Source organism: Carex rostrata, chromosome 21 (genome assembly GCF_964058835.1).
Source record: "Carex rostrata chromosome 21, lpCarRost1.2, whole genome shotgun sequence".
Classification (NCBI taxonomy): Eukaryota; Viridiplantae; Streptophyta; class Magnoliopsida; order Poales; family Cyperaceae; genus Carex; species Carex rostrata.
Window position 1 is genome coordinate 1,025,103 of NC_135938.1, and position 26,373 is coordinate 1,051,475.

The 26,373-nt window shown below is 33.8% G+C and overlaps 1 protein-coding gene and 1 pseudogene across 1 annotated transcript; both read left to right on the forward strand.

Moving 5' to 3' along the window:
* Window positions 1-15,641: 15,641 nt before the first annotated feature.
* Window positions 15,642-17,401, forward strand: LOC144573405 (cytochrome P450 89A2 pseudogene; annotated as a pseudogene).
* Window positions 17,402-18,996: 1,595 nt separating this feature from the next.
* LOC144573000 (phragmoplastin DRP1E-like) lies at window positions 18,997-24,990 on the forward strand. The gene is made up of 16 exons (XM_078322652.1): window positions 18,997-19,318; window positions 20,813-20,876; window positions 21,187-21,294; window positions 21,378-21,479; window positions 21,744-21,794; window positions 21,891-21,952; window positions 22,047-22,137; window positions 22,252-22,316; window positions 22,398-22,592; window positions 22,726-22,845; window positions 22,929-22,999; window positions 23,104-23,329; window positions 23,624-23,674; window positions 24,003-24,253; window positions 24,388-24,535; window positions 24,688-24,990. Exons 1-16 carry the CDS (start codon window positions 19,181-19,183, stop codon window positions 24,811-24,813), a joined length of 1,869 nt encoding a protein of 622 aa, XP_078178778.1. The 5' UTR covers window positions 18,997-19,180; the 3' UTR covers window positions 24,814-24,990.
* The last annotated feature ends 1,383 nt before the right edge of the window (window positions 24,991-26,373 follow it).

Sequence of the window (26,373 nt, forward strand, 5' to 3'; positions counted from 1 at the left end):
TGGTCATAAGGGGAGTGCCGGTGGTACCCTTGGTTGTCATAAGGGGAGTGCTGATGGTACCCCTGGTTGTCACAAGGGGAATGCTGGTGGTACCTCTGGTTGTCATAACCCGAATTGTCATAACCTGAAGGTCCAGCCCCAGTCGAACTTGAAGGTCCAGCCCTCGTTCGGGGAACCCTCTTCGAATATATGTCCATTACCGGGACCCCACAAGCTACAAATTGAGTATACACAACTCTCCACAAATTGGCATCTGTTATTAGAAACTTAACAAAGTAAGGTCTACCCCCCACGTGAGTTGTCAATCTGTGTAGCCAATTCTATTTCATACCTGTTGGGGTTTACAGATGTCTTTTCGTATATTAGCTGCTTCAGTTCCTCAAATGTGGTATTTTCATTAATCTCGAAGCCAAATGCGACTTCTTTCGTGTAATGCACGCCATCTTCATCCATTTCTAGCTTGCCGCCGACATACAGTGCAACTAACATCTCTTCTTTAACAAACTATATTTAAAAAAAAAAAATTGCAAGTATTACATGACATAATAATGGGTACAGTAATAAATAACTAATTGAAAAATAATTAAAAAAAAGTTAAAAAAATTACAATTTTTCTATAGTAGGTGTACAGCAATTGCTACAATAAATGTACGGTACGCTACAGTGCGTGCAACAGTACATTTCTACAGTAAATGTACAGTATGCTACAGTACTTGCAACATTAAAATTTAGCTACAGTAAATTTGCAACAGTAATGACTAATTATTATAATTAAAAAAAATACCTATTCACTCAGCTTCTCGCCTCGAGAGAAGTTCTCAAATCGGGAAGTGACAGAGGCAGAAAACGAATGGGTTTATATCATATTACATATGGGACACCTGGGGGGGTGGCGCTTCACAGGACCAATGGGGCGCCCCAGGAGCTGGCGCCTCACTAGCCTTATGGGCTGGCGCCTCACAAGGTATTTTGGGCCGCTCGAAGCCCAGGCGGTCATGGCATGTTTAAAAAAAAATTGGAGACAGAGGCATATTTAAAATTTATATTTGTTTTAGGGATATTAATAAAAATGACCGAAAACAACGCAACAAATTCTAAACTCTTTAATTTCATACACACCACTAAATTACAACTATAAAAAAATTAAGTAGTTAAAGAAATTAAATTAATAATTCTGTTAAAAGATGCTAAATACTCCTCTATAATTGCGGCAACTTCAGATTGCAGTCAGATACAATAAATAAATAAAATTTCATAATTATGATTATTCAAGGACTGCCAATAAAAAAATTGAAAGCCTGATAGGGCATGTATTAAAAGCCTTGTAAAATCCATCACAAGAAGAGTACCAATGTCATATGACTTCAAAATATATTTGAAAACCGTAATGCATAATTTTTGGTTTATATGCTAAGTGAAGTCATATGGTTATATTACTTTGATGTTAATTATGTTATAGTTATGAGTTGAATGTACATAAATTAATGTTGATTAATTAAAAGTTGATGAATGCGTACCATTCAAGTTGCAGTATCACTCGTAATTAGATGAGATTTCTTCATTTTTTATTATCTAATTTAAAGATGGTTAGGTAATAATTAATATTACATCATGTGCTTAATTCCATATGAATTGTTTACAAGTACATTAGTCGCAATCTATATACATTTTTATTTGTCATTCATATCATATTAATTTTAGATGCAACTATATGCTAACTATATCATACAAATAAGTATTATCTTATTAATAATTACACCTTTGTTTTTTTTTTTTTTTATTTCGGCCAAAGCCTAAACACACATTTTAGTTAACTAAATTAAATTTTTTGGTCTACTACATCTCAATTAGTTTGCCCAATCAATTAAAATTAAAATTCTTATTTGATTCGATCCAAATCAGAGAACAATCCCATTTTCTTTTTATTATTTTCTTTTGTCTATTTTTATAATAGATTAGGTGTATTAATTATATTAGTTTAGCGATAATTACACAATAAATAATACAACTGTTATTTTCATTTTAATTTTGTTTACAATTTGAGTTACTTAAGTATCTACTTATTTATCAATACTTGATCACTTGTATTCTCATTTCTAAAAAACTACTGTGCTCACAATTTATCAAATAAACTTCAAAATAATCCTTTCTTTTATTCAAATTTATGTTTGAAAATATTACTTAAGTTTTATACATTTTGCAACTAGTATTTTTATGAAATTCCCATTAGAAAAGACTTATCATACAACTTTTTACATCCTGTCACAAAGAGATCCCTAGTCAGGGACTGTTTCTAAACAAATTAATTTTTCTGTCACAGTTCAGTCCCTGAACCCTGTCAGACCCGAAATTTACACTACAAACCCTGTCATATACCAGAATTGACCCAGAGCTGTTCAGAATACTGAAAATTTACAGAACAGACCCTGGAATGTTGCAGAATTACTCTACAATGCTGCAGAAAGCTGGAAGCTTACAAAACAGCCCCTAACGGTACCAGAATCAGAAAATACTGGTACCGAATTGGTACCAGTTACAATTTATATCAATAGAGGCGCATGGTACAAACATTAAAACAAAGAAGGGTTGTCACGAAGATCATTTCCTAACCCGCATACGAAAAACAGGAAATTTCTCAATTAAAATCAGATTTGAATCGTGTTAAACAACCACAAGCAATTAACACAAATTCTTAGAAATTTCACATTTAAAAGAAGCAACTAAGTAATTTAGAACATTACCGAAAGAAATTTCAGATTCGATTCGTGCTACCAACTCACGTCGTCTCCTCCTTTGCTCTCGGCCTTGCCTCAAGCTTCGCGCATAAGGCAGCAGCAAGGAGGTTGAGTCTGGGGGCAAGCTCCGAAATAAATTGCAACAAGAAAATCCTAATCGGATTGGAAGAGATGAAAAACAGTGGAGAGAAAAAGAGAGAATGAGATAGTGAAAGAAAATCATCAACCAAAAGAACAAGGTTTTTATACACCCGGGAGAGAGAAATTCGAATCTAGAGAGAGAGAGCGGATGGGATGGAGGCGTGCGCGTGGGTGGGCGTTAAGGCAAGCGTACGTCGGGACGACTTTGTCAATTTTGGCGTGGGTGCATTGAAGCCGACGGAACAGGAGGTGAGAGTCTGAGAGAGAGAGAGAGGGGGCCGTGCGTCTTTCCTTCTCCAGGAAGGAACGAGAGGGTGAGGGAGGTGGGGTCCTATAGTAAGAGAGAGAGAGAAATGGATTTGATTTGAGGGATTTGGGGTCCACATGTAAGGGAGAAGGGGAAGCCAATCACCGTAGGGTACAAAAGGAATAAAATCAAGAGAGAAGAATGGTAGAAACTGTGTGATTTTTCGTGTGCTGGATCATTCTATTTCTTTGTTGCATCAAATTCTAGATTTATAAATTTATAATAAAGTTTCTAAAATCCGAATCGAAGTTTCCTAAAATTTCACAATTAAATTTGTATGTATATTTCGGACGTTTACTTCTCAATTTAAGATCCGAATAATTCGATATCAAATAATATATAATTATATATATTCGATTAAATCTCTAAAATTCCTAAATGAACGAGTTTTATAAATTCCATAATTTATTTGTACGAATAATTTCGTATAATTATACTCTTAATTAGAATTCAATTATTTATTTATTCACACGACTCTAATTAAATCAATTTCTTCTTTTTCTAAAATTCAAAGGATCTTGTAATAAATTTTCTAAGTTACGAATTTACTGAACAGTTATAATTTATCTATAGTGCTACATTTTATTTTATTTTATTTTTAAACTCTAAACTTTAATATACATAATTTCATAATTCATCTATATTTCAAAATTTTAGATTCGTTTTAATCAATCAGATAAAATCTGAATGATTGTTAATTTAATTAAAAAATTTATAAAGTGATATGATCAATTTAGCAAATTAATTCGTTTTAAAATTTCGGAATATAACACAATTGATTTCAATTCGATTCAAAAAAAAAAACCTTAATTAATTGGTTCGATTGAAGTTCATTATGAAACAAATCAATTCAGTTTGGTTCGAATCAATTTCAAACTAAAACTAAAACTCAGACTAGAGTAAGTTTGATTTGATTCGATTCGTTTGCAGCCCCATTAGTTCCTTTCCGAATGAGAAGACTAGAGGAAAGGGAACTACTGTACGGAGAACATTGAGAAGCAGAATGTAGCCAGCCAAACAAATTAATATCTTATCTTTTTTGCCTTTCTGGTGTAATTGCAATATTGCATCCATTAAGAGTGGTGGGATGGAGATAGTGTACATTCTGGTGTTATTCAGACATATTAAGAAGCTAATGGCTCTAAACAATCCTTAAAAAGATCCTTAATGACCTCAGCCGAACAACCTCAAAATGTTTTTGCAGAACCAAAAGTGTTACCATGGATCCAAAAGAGAAATTGACCATCAAATGATGTTAAAACTTGATATCAAACCAACTAATTAATATCAGGCCATATAGTATCAGATCATATTTCCATAAACTTGAAGTAGAAAAAATAATTAAGGAACTGTTAAAAAAAACTATCAGTCTTTGGTTTAGTGGTAAAAATAATGTTCTATATGTGAAATGTTGCATGTTCGAAATCCGAAAAAGATATTTTTTGTGGATTTAAATAATTGGGTGGCTTAATCTCCAATCTTTACCAAAAAAATAATCATTTATCATACTATCTTCATGCGATTCCTTTGCTTCATCAATGTTATTATAAAAATGTAAAGAATGTGCATTGATTATAGACAATTGAGTGACTACAATCATCAAAAATAAGTTTTGTATCGCTACAATAGATGATACGCAGGATAAACTAAAATATTAGAATTTTTATTTATAAAAAGTATTTTAAAATAATATAGAAAAATGAATGACTTAAATGAGAATTCTTATTTTTTTTTTTTAAGGAACCGAATAATTAATTTAGATCTTTAAGACAATTTTAAAATTGAATTATTACTTTTAGTTGTCACATCATGCCACACAACTACATAAAAGACGGTGTAACAAATTTTATACTCTTTAATTTCATACAGACCAGTAAATTACAACTATAAAAAATTTAAGTAGTTAAAGAAGCTAAATCAATAATTCTGTTAAAAGATGCTAAATACTCTTCTGTAATTGCGGCAACTTTAGAATACAGTCAGATACAATAAATAAATAAAATTTCATAATTATGATTATTCAAGGACTGTCAATAAAAAAATTGGAAGCCATCAGTAGGGTTGCACAAAAAGTTCGTAGTTCGTAATTTGATTTGAGTTTGATTCGGAATTTTTTGTAATTTTTCGATTAAAAATTAGTTTGTTTTGAAACAAATCAAACTAGCTCGGTTCGAATATTATTCAAACTCAAACTGAGTATAGTTCGTTCGAAATTGGTTCGTGAACTATTTAGATTTGAATCTCAAATAATACAACTAATGGCTTCAACCATCAATATTTAATAATGCAGGAACCAAACTTATATCAGAGCTAAAAATTGTTAATATAATAGTAACTTATAATAGAAAAATACTTCAGCAGCATAACAAATTAATAATGGAGATAAGTTCCATTAATTTGACTAGATCCATACTGTGATTTTAATAAATTCAGCAGTGTAAAAGGTAAGCGAATTTGAGTTGGCCCATAATTTATCAGTGTAAATTCGTGAAAGGTAAAAGGAAACTGTGTGAATTTTGTTCAGTGTAAAGAAAACTAATGCATAAACTACTTGTAGTTGCCAAAAAAATTCCTTAGTTCATGATTTAATTGATTTTAATTCGATTAAAAAAAAAATCATAATTAATTCATTCGATTGAAGTTTGTTCTGAAATAAATCAATTCAGTTTGATTCGAATCAATTTCAAACTAAAACTAAAACTCAGACTAGAATAAGTTTGATTTGGTTCGATTCGTTTGCAGCCCCCATCAGTTCCTCTCCGAATGAGAAGGCTAGAGGAACATCAGTTCCTTTCCGAATGAGAAGGCTAGAGGAAAGGGAACTGCTGTACAGACAAAATTTAGATGCAGAATCTAGCCAGCCAAACAAATAAAGAAAAGGGAACTACTGTACCCTGTACGGAGAAAATTGAGAAGCAGAATGTAGCCAGCCAAACAAATTAATATCTTATCTTTTTTGCCTTTCTGGCGTAATTGCATCCATTAAGAGGGGTGGGATGGAGACACTTCAGTGTTCAGAGACTAATTAGTAGTAATGTCACGTTTTTAATTTTTGTATTCATGTGGTCCAGCTTTCCCCCGAGATTTTTATTTTTACTCCAAAAATAATTGACTTTAATAATTATAACCACAGTTGAGCTGAATTTATAAAAATACCCCACCCGTGGAATTTTTTCACGGATCGAAATAATACCCTCTCCCCGTAGAAATTTTCCACGGTCCGGAATTTCTTATTCCCCCCGTGGAATTTATTCACGGGCCGAACCTTTTAATTCAAACCGACGCTCCCCTCTTCTCCCTCTGTCTCCGTGATCTCTCTCTTCTCGTTCTGTCTCCGTGAAGCCCACACAACACAGCCCCTCTCCCCACCGACGCCCCCCTTTTCCGGCTCCCCACCCCCGCGCGCCTCACTGCAGCAGCGCCGCCCGCCTCCATCCGCCACTCCCTGCCCTACTCCCTGCACTACTCCGGCCCTACTCCGAGCGGCGAGGTGTAGAGACTCAGTACCGGTCGTTCTATCAAAGCCGCCTCTTGGATTCCATTGTTAATCGGGTAAGTAAGCACCTTAGAAATTCATTGATTCATTTGATTAGTTGTATCGCGTTGACCGCCTCTTGGATTCCATTGTTATCGGGTTTTATGGGTTGATTTGGGCATTTATAATTTGTCTAGCGCGGGTTGTTGATTTTCCCGGTTGGACCTGTGTTGACTACGTTGCTTGTCTAAATTTATCGCTATTTTTTACAATTGGTCGGGGGCTTTGATATCGAAGTGATAAATTTTGTTGTTGATGATCTTTCGTGTGGGGCTTTGATATCGAAGTGAAAATCTTCACTTGGGAATTTACTATAAATCATTGATTTGACGAATCAATTTCGGTTGTTAATACCAACCTTGTACCAATGAGATTAAATCAGTACCAGACCTAGAACCAGCATAAATATATGTTGTTGCATTCAGTTCCAGCCTAGCACCAATTAAATAAAGATCAGTACCAATATAAATATACGATGTTGCATTGATACTCTTATAATAAAATATAGTAAAAGATCAATTGACATGTATTTCTATCGAAGCTCGGCTTGGCCAGAAAATCGTGCCTCGAGCCAGGATTCTTATCACATATCCCGATAAGCAATAGTTTCATAAAGTTGTATGACTTTTCCCAACTCCCAAACTGACGGGCAACTGCTATCTCATGACCTCTCCAAAGTTTGTTGTACTTCGGGGTTATACTGCCAAGCCTAACCCTCACACAATGTGCCACACTCCGGATGCTCATAGTGGGGTCTTCCTTAATGCTGCTCTCGATGATATATGTGATTATTGATGCCGTCAGTTGTGCATGGTCGGTCCTGGTGTACTCAGATGTGCATGTGTGAGGCGTGTCTTGCTCGGTTATCATCCATGTATCTCCTGCATTTGTTGCTCTTGCCTTTAGTTTGAAACGACAACCCGAAGTGCTACATCTAATTTCCAGCCGGGATGTGTCACTTCTCTTTGTATATGTCTCCTTGTTCTTGTCAACATGGTACTCTCTGATCTTTTTGGTCAGTTGTTTTTTGTTAGGAAAGTATTGGCCTTTTGCGAGCTCACTCCTGTATTCAATCCGACAACCGTAGTAAGAAACATCTGCTTCTCGAAAAGCAGATGAGTCATTGAAGTTTACAAACGGGTGAGTCTCAGAACGGCCACTTAATGGCATATTCTCTCTATTTTGCCTCACAGTGGGCTGTGTGTATTCTTCTTCATCTCCTTCATCATTAATGTCCCAATCTCCTTCCCCCCCATTCATCCACAGTTTGCAGATTTTCCTCCGGTACCTTGTTCATAAATTCAAATTCTGACTTATTTGGATCTTCATGTACTGGTGCCGGTCTGGGGTGAGGACTTGGTTCAGGCCCAGGTAAGGATGAAGGACCTCCATGCACAGATATGGGTGGGATAAAAGGTGGAGATTGTACTCGTGGTGGGATAAAAGGTGGAGATAGAGGTGAATTACTGTATATTTCTGGTTCCGGTTCTGCTACTGGCATTAGGATAAAAGGAGTGTGTGGTTCATAATTTGGTTGATAATTTTCTGCAACTGAATTTTGGCCTGAACTCCCAGCCACTGACTCTCCGCGAATTCTACATGCAAAAACTTTCAATAATGGGTCACCGGATCGCACAACCTGCGCGATCAGGCCTCTCAATGCCCCGTCATCACCCAATGCGATTCTGACATACTTTCCTACATGGACCATTCGGGCCTGAATCTGTAATTCCCAACGATTCCTATTATAGCCGCTCACTTCATAAATAAGCGATTGCAACTGCTCAAATGAGAAATTTTCATTGACCCAATACGTATTTACTGGAGGTTTGGAGTAACTGTTGGGGTTCACGCGGTGCTAACCAGAAACCCGTTTAGGCTTAAGTTGCGGAATGACCGTAGAACAAAAATTTCTACAGCCAACTTAAGCTCAGGATTAAACGGGGTATGTCAGGAAACTTTCCAAGGCGGTCCACCTTCAGTATTCCTTTGGCATCAAAACCCAATTTAATCCTTTTACAGATCTACTCCATGATTGATTTCTAAAACTTTAATCTACTTACAAATTAAATAGATTAATATAACATATTTATACCTTGTTTCCAAATCACAGTTGGAATGCAGACCGAGCGAGTAGAGCCTCACCAGGGAAGGAATCGACTCGGAGTATCACACGTGTGATACCTCTATCGGTTATCCACCAGGACTAACCGGAGAGCGGTTTATTTCTTCTACCAGAAATACCATAAACCGCGGAATTCTGCAAAAACACTATTCACGAGAATAAGACGAAAACTCGTAAACACGAATTTTCGGTTGCTCAGTTTCATCAATATGCAAAACTGACATACCGCGAAATTCGGTAAAACACTATTCATCAATCCCGTAAATATTCTCCACAACAACCCGCAAGATTATACGTCAACTACGTATAACTTTCTTTTCTCAACCGAAACACTATTTGGGAGAGAAACCGAGAAAGAGAGAAAATACCGATTCGTTTCTGCACGAAAAGATACATGTGAATGTGCATATATATATCTTTTTCTCTCTACCCCTCCACCCCTATTTATAGTGTTTAGATTTGGTTGCAAAAGACCAAAATGCCCTCCAAGTTCGGCCTATTTACAAGATATGCCATTGACACCTCATCCTTTTATATGTGAAATGACCAAAATACCCCTTCCACACCCTTCCACATTCTTCTCCATGCTTCTACACATGCAAGGTGGCATAGGTGTGAAATGACCATTTTTCCCTTGTGGATAGGATTGATGACATGTCATCTGGATAGGATCAATGACGTGTCATGCGGATAAGGTCGAATCTGAAAAGACCCGAATGCCCTCGGCCCTAACACAAATAATATTCGTATAATTATTCTGAACAATTATATATATATTTTTATTTCGGTTATTTGTTTCGGTGTCGATGACGTGTCATCTGGATAGGATCGATGACATGTCATGCGGATAAGGACGAATCTGAAAAGATCCGAATGCCCTCGGCCCGAACACAAATAATATTCGTATAATTATTATGAATAATTATATATATTTTTCTTGCGGTTGTTGTTTCGGTAATTTATACAATGTGTCCTGCACATTTATAAATTAACCGGTTAACTTTTATACAACGTGTCATACACGTTTATAAATTAACCAATGTTTTTGCTTGTTATTTTTACATAACATTTATAATTTAATTATAACATGTATAATTAATTATAACCATCTTATCATTGATCATAACCAATTTATAATCAATCAAAATAAGATTCTCCGATTAACTCCTATATGGTGTGACCCAATAGGATCTGTGTTATGTTGGTAAATAGAGTTAAAACCGTTTTAACTTCTATAATCATGGGTGGCGTCTGGCAACACATCATGACCATCCAATTACACAGATGATGCTGTACTGTACAATATCACGATCCAGTAAACAATTTACTTGTGTCTGTTCTTCTGTCTCATAGCTATCATATTAGTTTCAAGGTAGATGTGTGTCATCCTTGCTAACTTAATCTTTTCTTGATCTTGAGCAGATTATCAAATATAATTACTCTTGTAATTATACCGCTAGCAGATAATCTTACTCTATCAAGGGGCCCAGTGATGCTATAGCTCGTATAGAGATACGAGGGACAAATAGTATTCTTGGTAAACTATCACTTCCTCAGCTAAGCTATACATATGGAAAAACTACCGTTATGACTGCTTTTTACGGACAGCGGTAGATAGCAATCACACATACATATTTCTTAGTGGGAACGATAAATACCTCATACTTTAGAACGTGACACTGAATGAAAAACATTAATGACACGAACACAATTCTATTTAATGTTTCATTCGGGGTCTGTCAAATACCATGTTCCTAGAACATGTATCTATGTGATTAAAATGACATCTCGTGTCAGGTGGTTTGTAAAACTTAACCATCTTTTAATCCACATACTAACCTTATAGCGGTAATTAGTGTTCCTGCTAATTACCTTGGTCAGTGACCTTTTAAGAGTATATATCATCTATATTATGGAGTTTCACAATTTCAGTCATGAACTCGAAATGATCCATAAATTCAATAATACTCAAGGCAACAAAATGATATTAATCATCCAATTCATGAACAAAGCTTTATGATAAATTATCGTATTATTGACTTCTAGATTATTACACTAACAGTAACGTGCCCCATTCTGGTCAAAAATGAATTTCCCTCCAAAATGTATTGAAATTCCAATAGGCATGGCCAATAAACTACATTCGTAAATGGTAAATATTTTGTAAGTTTACTGATTTCAATTGTGAACAGTAAGGACGTATATGTACAGTATATGAACAATACAGACATATATGCATAGTAAATGAACAGTGACGACTTATATGCACAGTATATGAACAGTAAAAACGTATATGCACAGTACACGAGTAGTGATGAACAGTACATACGTATATGCACAGTAAATATGTACATCCACAGTAAATGAATAGTAAACAACAATACGTAAATGAACAGTACATACGAATATAAATAGTAAATACGTAAATGAATAAAAATACCTGATTTAGCAGCTGAACAGTAACTCCTTTCTCTTCCTCCTTCCTCTCTTTCTCTTTCTCTTTCTCTCTTTCTCTCTTTTAGAGTGAATCTCTCTCTCTCGTAGCTGAAATTTATAATGAAAAAAGCGCAAAAAAAAAGGTCTGGGCCGTGGATATTTTCCACGGGCCCAATTTTTAATCCCGTCTGTGGATTTTTTCCACGTATTTCCACCCGTGGAATTTTTTCACGGGCTGGGTATTTTTATAAATCTATCCGAAAGGTGGTCATTATTATTAAAATCAATTATTTTTTGGGTAAAAATAAAAATCTCGGAGCTTTCCCTTATCAAACAAATATGACTCTTATGTAATATATTTATTTTTATTTAAAATGTATATATTTTATTATTATTGTTATATTATTATTTTTTATTCAAAATTTTATGAATGCATAATAATTTCTATGAAATTATCTTTAAAAAAAATTAGTGTTTTCTTCAATAAATAGTTCTCTTTTCGAAACGAAATCCAAAAATCAACCTAATTTTGTAATTGTCCTCCAAGGAAGATTTGTCTTGAGACCAAAGGTTTAAATAGCGTTTGTCGCATCATAGCGGACTGATTAAAAAAAACAGCACTATACTCAAATAGCGCTGCTATAGCGCATAATAGCGCGCTATAGCACTGATAGCGTCATAGTTTTTATAGTCTGAAAATGCTATAGCGCGCTATTTAGAACCTTGCTTGCGACGCATCAGAAAAAAAAATTGATGTATTGTATATTTTCAACGATAATTAATTACACAAACACTAAATCTCCAATAATTTGTTCCGTATTATACTCTCGAGCTCCAATATTTTTTATCTAATCTTCACTTATTTGAAATTTATCATGAAAACTTCAATTACAATATGTCATTTTTTATTTAGAGCTTTTGAAATTATAGAAAGTACACATATAATTTAACCTTATATATTGTTAATTTTCCACAAATTAGTGGAATAGAACTAGACTATTCGTAACTTCTCCTGAAAAATTTATAAATCTTCGAATTAATTTAATATTTTTTTTGTATTCATTTCTCAGTATTTTTTTTAACTATTTGTCTTTATACTAAATTAATTCGAATTTTTTTAAATTTATCATGTGGCCAACTCGTCAGTCATGAAGTAGAACAGTTTTAAAAAATTTGAATTCATCATTTAAAGTTAATCCGATAGATATTGAAGTTAAACTCATTAAGAAATTTGATGAGCTTAACTACCTCCTAGTTTTACTAAAAAAAGGATTAAATATTAGTCATAGTCAATATTCACTAATAATAAATATATGATATCTATTTCATTCTTTCTTGAAACCATATAACAACAGCCACCCTTCAACGAGCATATTATCCAAATAATTTACTCATGAACCAACTTATAGCTTATTCAAATATATGTGTCTATTTAAATTTGTTTGCTTGTTTCTATTTTTTTCAATTTTGGCTTGCTTACACGAGCTCCATATCAATAAGGCGGTTTATATTTTTATTTGGAAATAATATATTATTTTATGCTGAAAAGAAAATTAGTCAGATAGGTTTTAAAAAAATAAATTACATCAAAAAATTGTTTTGGTGTATTTAAAGCCGAAATCTTTATTGTTACCATATTAAAAATAAATAAACCAAAACATCTCAAATTTTGGGGAATTCGAGTTTTTACTAGATTGCAAATTGTCTCTACAGCCCCATTTTTTTTTTTCTTTTTACAGAAAATTTAATAATAAAAAAAATCCACTATATGTAATGAGACGGAATCCAGATTGGTTTGATGTAACATTGCTTTCATGGATTCTGGATTCTCTGTGCAAGTGTATGTGTTAATTTCTTATTGCACTTTAATCTGAATGATAAAGTTAGATTTGATTGTTTCTCAATAAAAGAAAATTTAAATTTCTTACTTTTAATTAAGATGACTAGAGTTATGTATATATAATCCGAAAATAAATAAGTAAAGTTATTGTTAATATTAAAAGTTCATTCTAATTAAAATTCTCTTTGTATAATTATATATGTGACGATCTTTCCTTATAAAAGAGAGCATATTGACAAAAGACTTATTTGGATTCGGTTCGGCAAGGTCAAAAGTCCGTGATTCGGGAATAATTCAGGTATAATTCGGTAATAATTCGGAACTATCCGAATCAGAGATCTTAGTCTTTTAAGAGAGCAAAAAATAAAAAAAACAATGTTATGGGAAAAATTCGCGAATAATTCGTAAAATTCAAGAAAAGTTCGTAAAATTCGCGAATTATTCGGGTTTAATTCGGTCAAAGTTCGGTCAACCGAATAATTTGGCGTTCGATTTGGCATTACAAAAGAACGAATTATTCGAGTATAATTCGGGTATAATTCGCGAATCTTGTTACTATGAAAGAGAGCAATCTTGGTACCAACTTATTATAATTGAAGCCCTAAATATTAAGCCACATAAGATCAATTTATTTTTTATTTTTGAGAATCTATATTATGAGGTTCAAAGACTCCGTGTTATTTGGTGAGAATCTACATTATATAAAATTTATATTGAAGTTCAAAGAATGTATGGCATGCAATGGAATGAAATAGGACTCTCTTCTTTTTTTGTGTTTATCTCTCTCCCTGTTATTTCTCTCTCTTCTTTCTTTCTCTCTTAGAAGAGGAGGGTCCTCCTATTCTTTGAGAATAGGAGCAGATTTTGATCCGGCATGCAATCTTCCTCTTATTTGAAAGTGAGAATAAATATATTATTTTATAATGAGCTCAAAGAATGTGTGGCTGCGGATTTTTTCGATCAATGTCATATTAAAAATCATGAAATTTTATTTTTTAGTTATAAAATTTTCAAAAAAAAAAGAAAGTTGGGGCAGCAGAGCCAATCTACGGACTCAAGTTTGAAGTCGTAGATTGATTCTGTAGACCTCATTAATTGGGGCTGCATATTCAATTTACGGTCTGAATAAATCTCGAATTCCCTAAAATATGAGGTGTTTTGATTTATTTATTTTTAATATGATAACAATAAAAATTTCGGTATTTAAAGACATTATTTGCACCGTAAAAATATTCAGTGCAAGAAATTTTTTCTACCCGATCACGCAATATTAAATTCTATTTTTACAAATAAATAGTGTAAACATGAGCATATTGCTTGCACCAAATATTTTTGTATGATGTAAACAATATATCCATATTTACACGTAACAATTTTATAACATTAAACCCTATTCGACTTTTCTTTTTCCAACAAAAACTAATATTTTATTAGAGCTTGATAATTGATCTCCAAATAAATCACCGAGCGCATCTCCAAATAGTTTAACAAAAAAAGCTTTTAATGTTGTATAATTTTCATTTTCAGTACTAATATTTAAACATTTAAAGCTCTGATTATAACATTTTAAAATATTACTTGCAAACATTTAAACCTCTATCTGAAATCATTTAAATTCTAATTCTAGATAGTTTTAACTTCTAACTACTTTTGTCTTCAAGCCAAAAGAGAAAAGATTCCATTCACCCATCTTTTTTTTTCCTCTGATCATTCTCGTCCATTTTTCCGACGATCCATGATGAATTTTGTGAATCTAAAAATACAAATGTTTTTTACTTGATTTTCTTTTTCAAATAAGATCCATAAAGAATAATTTTTGAGTTATATTTGTGTTGTTTTTTTTCTTTTTTACCACTTTAAATCTTTGTGACTTCCAGTTTTTTATTTTTATTTTGCTTCAAAATAAGTTAAATTTCTGTTTACAAGCCTTCAAATCTTTCGTATATATCTCATTAAAAACACTTCAAATCTCTAGAATAAAGTGCATAAATCTCATGTACAAAGAATTTAAACCTCAACAATAACATTGCATGTACAAAGCATATATAAATATCATGTACAAAGCCTTGAAAATTGTAATAGTTGTAGACTGAGATTTAGAAACATGAAAATTTTACTTTAAGAAAAATAATTGACTTCAAAATTACTCAAAAGTATTTCTTCATGGATCTTATTTGAAAGATAAAATCGAATAGATAACGTTTGTATTTTTAGATTCGTAAAATTCATCACAGGTCATCGAGAAAATAGATTAGAATGATCACAGAAAAAATAAAAAAGAATGGGTCAAAATAATCTTTCTTTTTTTTATTTGAAAACAATAATAGTTAAGAGTTAAAAACTATTTAAAAATACTTTCAGATAGAAATTTAAATGCTTGCGAGTAACATTTTAAAATTAAGGTTATACACATAACTTTAAATGTTTGAATATTAGTGTTGGAAATAAAAGTTATACAATATTGAAAGATTTTTCTGTTAAATTATTTGAAAAATGCGCACGGATATGATAGCTCAGGACCAAAATATTTCTCTATTTTATTTTTAATTAAGTAATTAAATGTCTTTTGACAACCACATATTTAATCTATGATTCTAACAGTGATGACCTCCATACAAGCAACAACTATATAAGAAGAACTATATATGACACATGCAGTATGAAAAACGAAGTAACATATTTTTGAAATCAATCACCATGGCAATAATACTCTTCCTGCTAATCCTCTTAATTGTTGTTCGTTTAATATTCCTATTACCCTTCACCGCACAAAACAAGTCTAAGCTGCATGCATTGCCCCCGGGACCTCCTTCAATCTCCCATTTGGGTAACATCTTCTGGTTCATTCCTTCTTTCTCTTCACTTGCTCCAGCCATTCGGCACTTGCGCAACAAATATGGACCTATATTCACCCTCCATGTAGGTTCTACCCCTGCCATTTTTATCTCGAGCGGTGACCTGGCTTATCGGACCTTAGTTCGCAAGGGCCAAGCCTTTGCATTCCGGCCACCCCCATTTGGCACAATTCGTTTTCTCTCATACAACCACCACACCATAAACTTGACTAATTATAACTCCGAATGGCAGCTCCTTCGCCATAACATTTCCTCCTTTCTGACTACCGCATCATTATCCTCCTCTGTTGCACTTAGTCGATCACTTGACATGCTCGTTCAGCAGCTGAATCATCAGGCAGCAAGTGAAGGAAATATTGTTGTGCCTTCTGAAGACATTCAGTTTGCACTCTTCCAATTTTTCACCTATTTGTGCTTTGGCGAGATACTAGACACAGAACAGCTCAAAGATCTTAGAGAGGTTCAACTAGGCATAGTAGGTTTAATAGTAAAGCTTAGTGTTTTTAATCTTTTACCTAAGGTCCTGATGCTTCTGTTCTTGCCGAGGTTGTGGAAGCTATTGAGTTTCCGCAAAAGGCAAAAAGAGCTCATTGTTCCCATCATTACGGTGCATCGACAATATCGCGACAAAGAAAATAACACAAGTCGTTATTCATATCTAGATAGCCTTCTTGCTCTTAGCGCCAAAGAAAATGGTAGGAGACTGACAGATGAAGAAATTGTCAACCTGTGTTCAGAGTTCATAAATGCTGCCACCGAGACCACGTCAACTGCTCTTGAGTGGATCATGGCCAACCTCGTCAAGCATGAAGCCATACAAGAAAAGCTATTTGACAGCATGAGACAATTTACCAAAAAGAGTGATCAACATATTGAGATGGAGAGTCTAAAACATATACCATATTTGAAGGCAGTAGTTCTAGAAGGGCTCCGGCGACACCCACCAGCGCACTTTCTATTGCCGCACACTGTCGACAAAGACATCAATTTGGATGGCTACATCATACCGAGAGGTGCAATTATTAACTACGCAGTAGCAGAAATTGCGCGAGATGGGATGGTCTGGGAGGAGCCTCTAAGTTTCATGCCAGAAAGATTCATGGATGGTAATTATGAAAGAAATATGACCGATAAAGAGAAGATGAAGATGATGTCATTTGGTGCTCGAGTACTTCATTGCGAATCTCGTATGGAGGTTTCATTGGAAGAAAATAGAAAATGCGGAGCTTGACATGACGGAGCTTCCGGGGCTTACTGTCACAATGAAACATCCGCTCCAAACATGTCTCGTTTCTAGAACAAATTAAGTACTGATAATGGTAATAGCATGCAGAGGCCTTCTGCAGATCTATGCTTGTAATGGTGCCTTTATATGTAAGTTGTGTAATTGTGTGCAGTTATTGTGAACTTTAGGCAGCTCCAAGGTATATATATATATGCTTAATTATTGCTCGTCATAATTTGAGGTCCGTTATTGTTTGTAAACATTAGGTAACTAAAAGGTATGAACTTCATTGCCGCGGGTAGGCTTTTATATATGTTGTAAAATATATAAATTAATTTTCCGTTGTTAAAGGAAAATATGAGAATGGCTTTATGTGAATGGCTCGTAGTACGTATATTGCAAATTTTGTTTCCTTCCAATTCAAACCTCAAAAAGAAACGACCGTGTGTATGAATCCATATCTTCATCATTAATTTTGTTTTCAGTTGCAAACTAATTTTCTTAAGAGTGAGGCTAGCTATGATAATATGCATATTACTCTGTAAATATTTTTCTTAATTAATGAAATTGTTAGCGGCATAAATATATCCATCTAACTTTAGAAAAAGAAGATAATATACACATTACGGATAGATCCATCTATAAATTCATATCCTCATTTTCAAAATTTAAATAGTCTATCCAAACTATTAAATATGATTGTCATATGAAAATATATATACTTGAAAATCAAATTTTATAATTATTTATTATTTTTTAGATAGATAGAAAATCACTTAATCTAAAAATCCTGGACCAACCGAAAGTCGTGATTTTCCACCAATCCAAAAGATTTAAAAAAAATGTAAAATTTTGTTATTAATTAAAATCGTTCATTTTTATTAAAACCATTATGTAAATTTCAAAAATATTCATTCTCTTGGTCAAATCCGATTTTGGGACCCATAACGAATGGCAATAACACAGAATTAATTAGACAAGATAAGATGTTAATGGGCCAAGCTTGCAGAACATGTGAACAATACCTTCTACGGGCTCTACGGATCATTTATGGCCTGGCCCATAAAAGATCGAAGACCAAGAACTTAAATGATATCAGTTGTGACGCAATTTTGAATGCCGACAGAAGAAATGACCAAAGGCACAGATACTTGTAAGATATCATGATAAATAAACTTTTTCAAATAAATATTGATTGAATGAACAATAAAATTAACAAACAGACGATGCTGGCAGTCACTGTCTTAACTCTTAACCCACTAAATTATAAGGTAAACGGAATTGGTTTTGTTCCCAAGTTTCTCTCTTATACTATTGAAAAATGGAAAAAGCCTAGAAGAAATATTTTGTAGCTTGTAGATAATTAATTAAGCTTTTCTATCCAATTAAAAGTTCTTTATAAGAGATTCGAAAACACCAACTACAAAGCGTAATAATTATTTTTATCTTTTGGCAAAAAAAGCATAATAATTCTTCCTATCCAATTATCCAAATATAATAACTGTAAAAAAATTTGGATAAAAGGCGTTAAGCCCGTTTCATATTAATGAAACCAAAAGGTATAACTGTAGCTGTAAAAAATATATATACATAGAGATATATAATAGCATCCAATTTTGAAAAGTCAAAATAAGAGACTTCTATTCTCTGAACCTGTCAAACAAAGAAAATTTTCAGGTGAGCTCGGTGCATAATTTATTCAGTACATAGGAGGCGAGGATTGGTATCAATAGTTTTATACCTCTATAAGTGCTAGCATTAAATGATGAACCGACTCAACTAAAATCTTGGAATTCTAGAACTAAAGAGAACCAAGACCAAGAAAGTGAGGGAACTTCCACGTAACCCCGCCTTTTCTTCTTCTCCTTCGTGATTTCCTCCTCCACCTCCTCTGCTTAGCTGATTTTGATTTTGATTTTGATTTTAATTCCTGGAAAAAATTTGTTACTGTTATTTTTGCGAGAGAAACTAGAAAAGAGAGATGGCGACTATGGATAGTTTGATAGGGTTGATGAACCGAATCCAGAGAGCATGTACTGTTCTTGGTGACTTCGGTGGTAACAGAGATCTGCCGACTCTTTGGGAATCGCTTCCTTCAATAGCTGTTGTTGGAGGCCAGGTACTCTTTTGATTTTCTTTTTTTATTTTAATTTTTCCTCGCAGAATTAGGTGCTTAGTGGAGGTGTTAAGCTTGAAAACACAAGGGTTCTTTTGACAAGCTAACTATTATGAAAGCCCCTTAGGCCTTGTGTAATTACTTTTTTATATATATATATTCATATCCTCTGCTTTTTGCTTTGGGGAAGGAGCAGATACTATGGTAGTCAAGGCCAATCATGACACTAGAATTAATTTGATGGTTTTTTGCAAGGTTTTAAATAGCGCACAATAGCGTTTTCAGACCATAAAAGTTATGGCTCTATCGGCGCTATAGCATGTTATGTCATGCTATAGCGACTATTTGGACATAGCGTTGTTTTTTTTTAGCCAGTCCGCTATAACGTGATAAACGTTATTTAAACCTTTGATTTTTTGCAAGGACATTGAAAAGGAAACCACAGGATAGAGGTGGAGATTTTGATTTTCATCCCCTGTTTGTTTGGTGAGGAAACAGAAGAGGGAAATAAATCTGCTGTGATTCCAATGGAATAACAGTGTCCTGTTATTCCAATCTCAACCATATAACTTTGTTGAGATTCGTGTATGAAAAAGTTCCTCATTGAGATTCGCACATAGAAAACTTTGAATGGTTGAGATTGGAATAACATGACCCTGTTATTCCATTGGAATCACAGCAGAGACCAGGTCAATATGATCCTTGGAATAGGATTACTTCAAAGGGAAATGTGTTGAGTCTATTTTAAATGTCCATCTTATTGTCTCTTTCTAGATACATCCAATGCCTAAATTATTTTAATAGATACACATGTAAATTAACATTAAGTTAGTTGCTTAAATCATATAATAATAAAAAAAATAACCGGATGACTATGTGATTTTAATATTAAATTAGTTACTTGTAATAAATATATTGTTCTTATATATAGAAAATTAGCTACTTTTATTAACATATTTTTTTTGTTCTGTTTTATCTATATATTTATAATTTTTAAGGCATGTCTGGTGATGATATGGAAGTTCAATAATGATCATTCATGTGACTTTCGTATCATCACTCGATGAATCTTGAGATCAAAATGAATTAGATGATGTTAGAAGGAACTAATTCAATAAGAATATTTTTGCTACAAGTAACTCGTTCAATATATTTTGAAATATACTGTCACATTTTTCATTATTATATGTAAGAAGAAACTAGCTTCGTGTTAAGGATAACCACCTAATTGTTTACTGGTACAATATTTCTGTTAAATCAAATTTAAACTGGATACATTCAGGGTGGACACAAAACACTTAAAAGATGGACTCCTCTCATGATCTACTTCAAAAGAATTGTTTCCAAACTGTAAATGACCTAATTATACCGTTCAACTTATACCAGACTTCCTTTTTTTATAGGAGTTATAAAAAAACAGGAAAGGAAAGATGAAGAAGCATTATTTTTATTTATCTCACCTCTCTTACTTCATCTTTTGAAATAATTTTATGTCAGAGCTCAGGGAAGTCGTCAGTTTTAGAAAGCATTGTTGGGAGAGATTTCCTCCCCCGTGGTTCAGGTCTGATCTTCCTTTATAATTTTATCTATTATATCTCTCTTGCACATTTTTTTAAAGGGAAATGATCTTGCTCGTCCAGAGTAATTTTTCCATGGATTTACCCACCAACAACCTATTCTATCAAGCACAAAATGAGGTGTAAATCATGTATAAATTTCTGTATGCGTGAATCATGTATAAATTAAAAAATTTGCAAAGCACACACCTACGGACGACTACATGGAATAACATGACCCGCTCTGAGTGGTGAGTGAGCTCGAGACAATATATGACCCGCTCTGTTTAACCTCATTTCGTATTAATTCTACAGGTATTGTGACAAGGAGGCCACTGGTATTGCAGTTGCAGCAGACACAAGAACACGAAGCAGACTATGCCGAGTTCCTTCATCTGCCAAAACGAAAATTTACAGATTTTAGTCAGTTTTGTTTCCTTCCTATTATATTTCATAGTCTTAGCATTCGTTTCAAGGAAAATTTTTAATATAATCTATTTTTTCAGACCTTGTCAGAAAGGAAATACAAGATGAAACCGATAGAATTACTGGGAAGTCGAAGCAGATATCCCCTATTCCCATTCAACTCAGCATTTATTCCCCGAAAAGTATGTACCAGATTATACTGGCTGAGTTGTTTCTTCTCTTTTTCTGTTTTCCCTGGACCTTATATTTTTTTTCTCCATTTGGGCATCAGAGACTAATTTAAACTCAAATCCTGAACCACAAGGGCCCAAAAGCAATTCTGTAGTAGTAAGAGTTGCGTAAACCAAAATCTGGTTAAAGTACCCACTGGATATGTTAGAGTAAATCAATGAATACAATACTAAATTGAAAATTGGTATTAAGCTTGTTAGTTGTTTTCTTAACAGTTGTGAACTTAACACTGATTGATCTACCCGGGTTGACAAAGGTTGCTGTCGGTATGCATCTTCTCCCCTTTTATGTTTTTATATTTATTATTTTTATTATTAGTCTTATATTAGTATTGGTAATGTATTAAATTCAATCTACTACAGAGGGACAACCTGAGAGTATTGTTGATGATATTGAAGATATGGTGCGCTCATATATCGGGAAGGTATATCTCATATAAGAAAATTTGTAAATAAGGAAACCTGTACTCTTTTTTTTTTTGTGGAGAAAATGACAAGGTGGAAAATATTTTGGTACAGCCAAATTGCATTATATTGGCAATATCACCAGCCAATCAAGATATCGCTACCTCTGATGCAATCAAGATTGCGAGGGAAGTCGATCCCACAGGTATGCCAATAAAAATCTATCACCATTTCTTGTCTTTGTAATAGGGCTGTATTATGTTTTTTATACATTCTAATAATGATTTTTATTATTGCACCTTTTATTTACTTTTGACAGGGGAAAGAACATTTGGTGTATTGACAAAGCTGGACCTCATGGATCAGGGGACAGATGCACTTGATGTAAAAATCTTATGTTCTCATTCATTATACCATGAAACTATTGTGTAAATAAGTGTGATGACTGATAAATTTTGTAAGTAGGTCCTTGAAGGAAGAGCATATCGGCTACTAAACCCTTGGGTGGGAATTGTTAACCGGTCACAACAAGAGATAAATAGAAATGTCGACATGATTCTCGCAAGGCAGAAGGAAAGGGAATATTTTCAATATAGCCCTGACTACTCACATCTTGCTAATCGGATGGGTTCTGAATATCTTGCAAAATTACTTTCTCAGGTAAGAAGGGGGAAAATTTTAGTATCAATATCACTTCCTATCTAACTATATTCTAATGAACTCTGGGTAAGTAAATTCTCTTATAAGTAAAGGCCCTTATATATTATTCTAATATGTTTTGTTTCTGCTGCAGCATCTAGAGTCAGTTATTAAAGCACAGATACCAAGCATTACGTCTACCATCAATAAAAGTATTGAAGAGCTTGATAAGGAGTTGGATAGTCTGGGAAGACCTGTGGCTGTCGATGCAGGGGTATAATTCTTTCTCATTTATTTTCATATTTCTTAATTAACTTCCCTGTTTCATTTTCAATATAATTTTGTTGGTAATTTCAGGCAAAACTATATACCATCTTGGAACTATGCCGTTTGGTTGATCGAATTTTCAAGGAGCATCTGGAAGGAGGGTCAGCATTATTTTTTATTTTTTTTCTCTTTTCTTTTGAAGTGCATTTTGTATCCACACCCTTCTCAATCACGACAAGCTTAACAAAATTATATACTCTGATAGGCGACCTGGTGGTGATAGGATATATGGGGTTTTTGACAAGAATTTCCCAGCTGCTTTAAATAAATTACCGTTCGATAAGCATCTATCGATACAAAATGTGAAGAGAGTGGTAGCGCAGGCTGATGGTTATCAACCCCACTTGATTGCACCTGAGCAGGGTTACCGCCGTCTTATAGAGTCTGCTTTGGCTTTCTTCCGTGGTCCTGCTGAGAAAACTGTTGATGCTGTAAGCATCTTCTTTTACTTTCACCAAACATGATGGCTAAGAGTATTATTTTCTTTTTGGTTTTTTTCTTTTGTGATACACTAATACTTGGTACTGTTGAGTAATCTCATGTATTCCAATACAGCACATTATTACTGAATGATAAATAGTTTTGGCTGTATGTTTACTGTATCATGAAAACATCATTCGAATATTTTTACTTGCTCGTTGAATTGTCGGTTAGATTACAATCAATTTTTTTATGGCCATTAGCAATTTCCTTTATGAAATTCTTAATTGTTTTTTACCCTCCAGATTCACTTCATCTTAAAGGACCTGTTGAGGATGTCTATTGGAGAGTGTCAGGTAACCTTTCTATGAAATTGAATATGATCATTTACCTTGATTTGCAAAACTGGTGTGTACAGTGTAACTTGTAATTTTTTTTTTATGTTATACCAACATGAATGACAATCATAGATCTGGCATCATATAAATCATATACAAGGTTGTCATGTAAGCAGCAGTGTCATGCCTGGTGCTTGATTAATGTAATTACAGATTTACGGCCAAAAGCACAATGATTTGCAACCAACTGATACTAAAAAAAGTAGTCAGAATGGTTTTCAATTTGTTTTGTAATTGTTGCATAATAAATACATATTAAGCAAGCTACTTTAACTATTACAAATAGGAGCTTAAAAGGTTCCCGAGATTACAATCTGAGCTGGCAGCTGCGTGTTATGAGGCACTGGAGAGGTTTAAGGAGGAGAGCAGGAAGACTACTCTAAGGCTGGTTGACATGGAAGCAGCTTATTTGACAGTGGAGTTCTTCCGGAAGCTTCCTCAGGACGGTGAGATAAGACCCAGTGGCACTGGCAAAAAAGGAGGCAATGCACCGCCTGAGCCTCAAGAAGTGGACCGGTACGGTGAAGGGCATTACAGGTATGGCTCAAAATACTTCATACTCTTTATATTGCTCATTACTTATTTGTACTAATTAAGCTAACACAGTTCAGTCCGAATTGACATCTATACTCTATACAACCTTAAATTAACTTCAGGCCACCATTTTTCAGGACAATTGCATCAAATGTGACATCATACATATCAATGGTGTCTGACACGCTTAAAGACACGGTACCAAAGGCAGTGGTCCACTGTCAGGTCAAAGAAGCCAAGCGATCCCTGTTCACTAATTTCTACAACCGAATTGCCAGTAGAGCGGTACAATCTACCTCAACACTTCTGTTTAGTTTCTTTCTAAGAATCATATTTGGAAAATGCAGTAATTAATACTCTGGTTCTCTTCTATAAAATGGAAAAAAAATATTACTAGCTTATGTTTTACCAGTTCTTTTAAACTTTTGTTTTTACAGACAAATGACCTTGGTGAGATGTTGGATGAAGACCCATCGCTGATGGGGAGGCGACAAGAATTGGCAAAGAGGCTTGAATTATACCAGAAGGCTCGAGATGAGATTAATTCTGTCTATACTCGATGAAATATCGCTGAATTTTTTTTGTTCCCCTGTTACATTCATTGTATTCTTGTTTGTATGAGGCAGTTTGTACATATACTATCTTGCGTTGTTGATTTCCATGGCAAGTAAAGATAAAGGCATCATTTTACATTGTTATTGTAATGGAAATATGCTGACCTGATAACATTTGACAGAGCATGAGCATTGTGCTTCCCTTCTCTTCCTTGGAAAGTTGAATATTGTGTATTCAGTAAATCTGATTAAATGTATACATTTAAGAGTGTTAAAAAAAATACTAGGTATGAGATGAAGCAGATGTGAACAATAATGCATCCAACATGGCCTGAATCACGGGTCAGGATACCCTAAAGTAACCCAAATTTTGAGTTTAGATCCGGACTGTCTGATCAGAATTCGGGTCAATCTTGTCTGAGATGGAATGCACAGCTCTAGGGGCAGAGCCATGTGTGCTGAATGGGGTCAATTGACCTCCATTAATTTTCAATTGTTTTATTTCTATATAATTTTCAATATATTTTAGAGTAAAATGCTACGGGTACCGTAAAATTGACTCTCATTCAGAATGAAAAAAATTTATATAATTGACCTCCACCCGTGCAAAGCCCCTTTAATATTCGTGCCAGAGACCGGATCTAAACTCAAAACTTGGGTTACTGTAGGGATTTAAATTCGCGAATCACATGAGTTGATGTTTAAACTTGTCAACGCACAACGTCCTACATTTACTTCAACCTATTTATGTACGCTTCCATATAGTCTTAGATGCATGCATTTTGATTCGGTTCCTCATTTTATGTTTGTATTTTTATTTTTAAACAATTGGATGTATGAGTTGAGTCAAAATTGCTAAAAGTGTAAATTTTCCCAAAACTTAAACGGTGAGTATTGCAGAGGATCCGGACTAAGCAGGCTAGCATCTTATCGGTTGTGTTGGATTTAGTCTAAATTACAAGAAAAAAGCTCGGATTTGATGCTCAAATTTATATAACAATAAAATCAAATTAATCTTTGAACTTTCATTTAAACTAACTTAATTCTTGAACTTTTAAAACAAAACGAAATTAATCCATATACTTTTCAAAACATATTTAGTTAATTCTCTCATCAATTTTTTTACTGATGTGAATTAATTTATTTTGACACTTACATATGACCCAATTGTAAATTATTATTAATTTTCATTTTTCATACAAACTCGGCATATTCGTATATTTTGATATACTTCTTATCGACTCTGTATATTTTCTTAGTATAAAATGATTGCAATAATACTAAATAATTATTTTGTTTTACGTTGAGCATAGGGTTGCACAAAAAGTTTGTAGTTCATGATTCAATTCGAGTTCGAAAAAGTTCGTAAAAAATTCAATTCAAAATAGTTTGAAATTAATTCAAACCAAATTCAAATTAGGCCTGGTTCGTTCTAAATAGGTTCGCGAACTATTCTAGTTCGAAATTCAAAGTAACGTGAACCATTAATTTCCGCTAATGACTTATGTCACTGATGACTTAAAAGTTAAAATATAAAGCCGCCCAGCCATAAGTCATAACTTGTAAGTC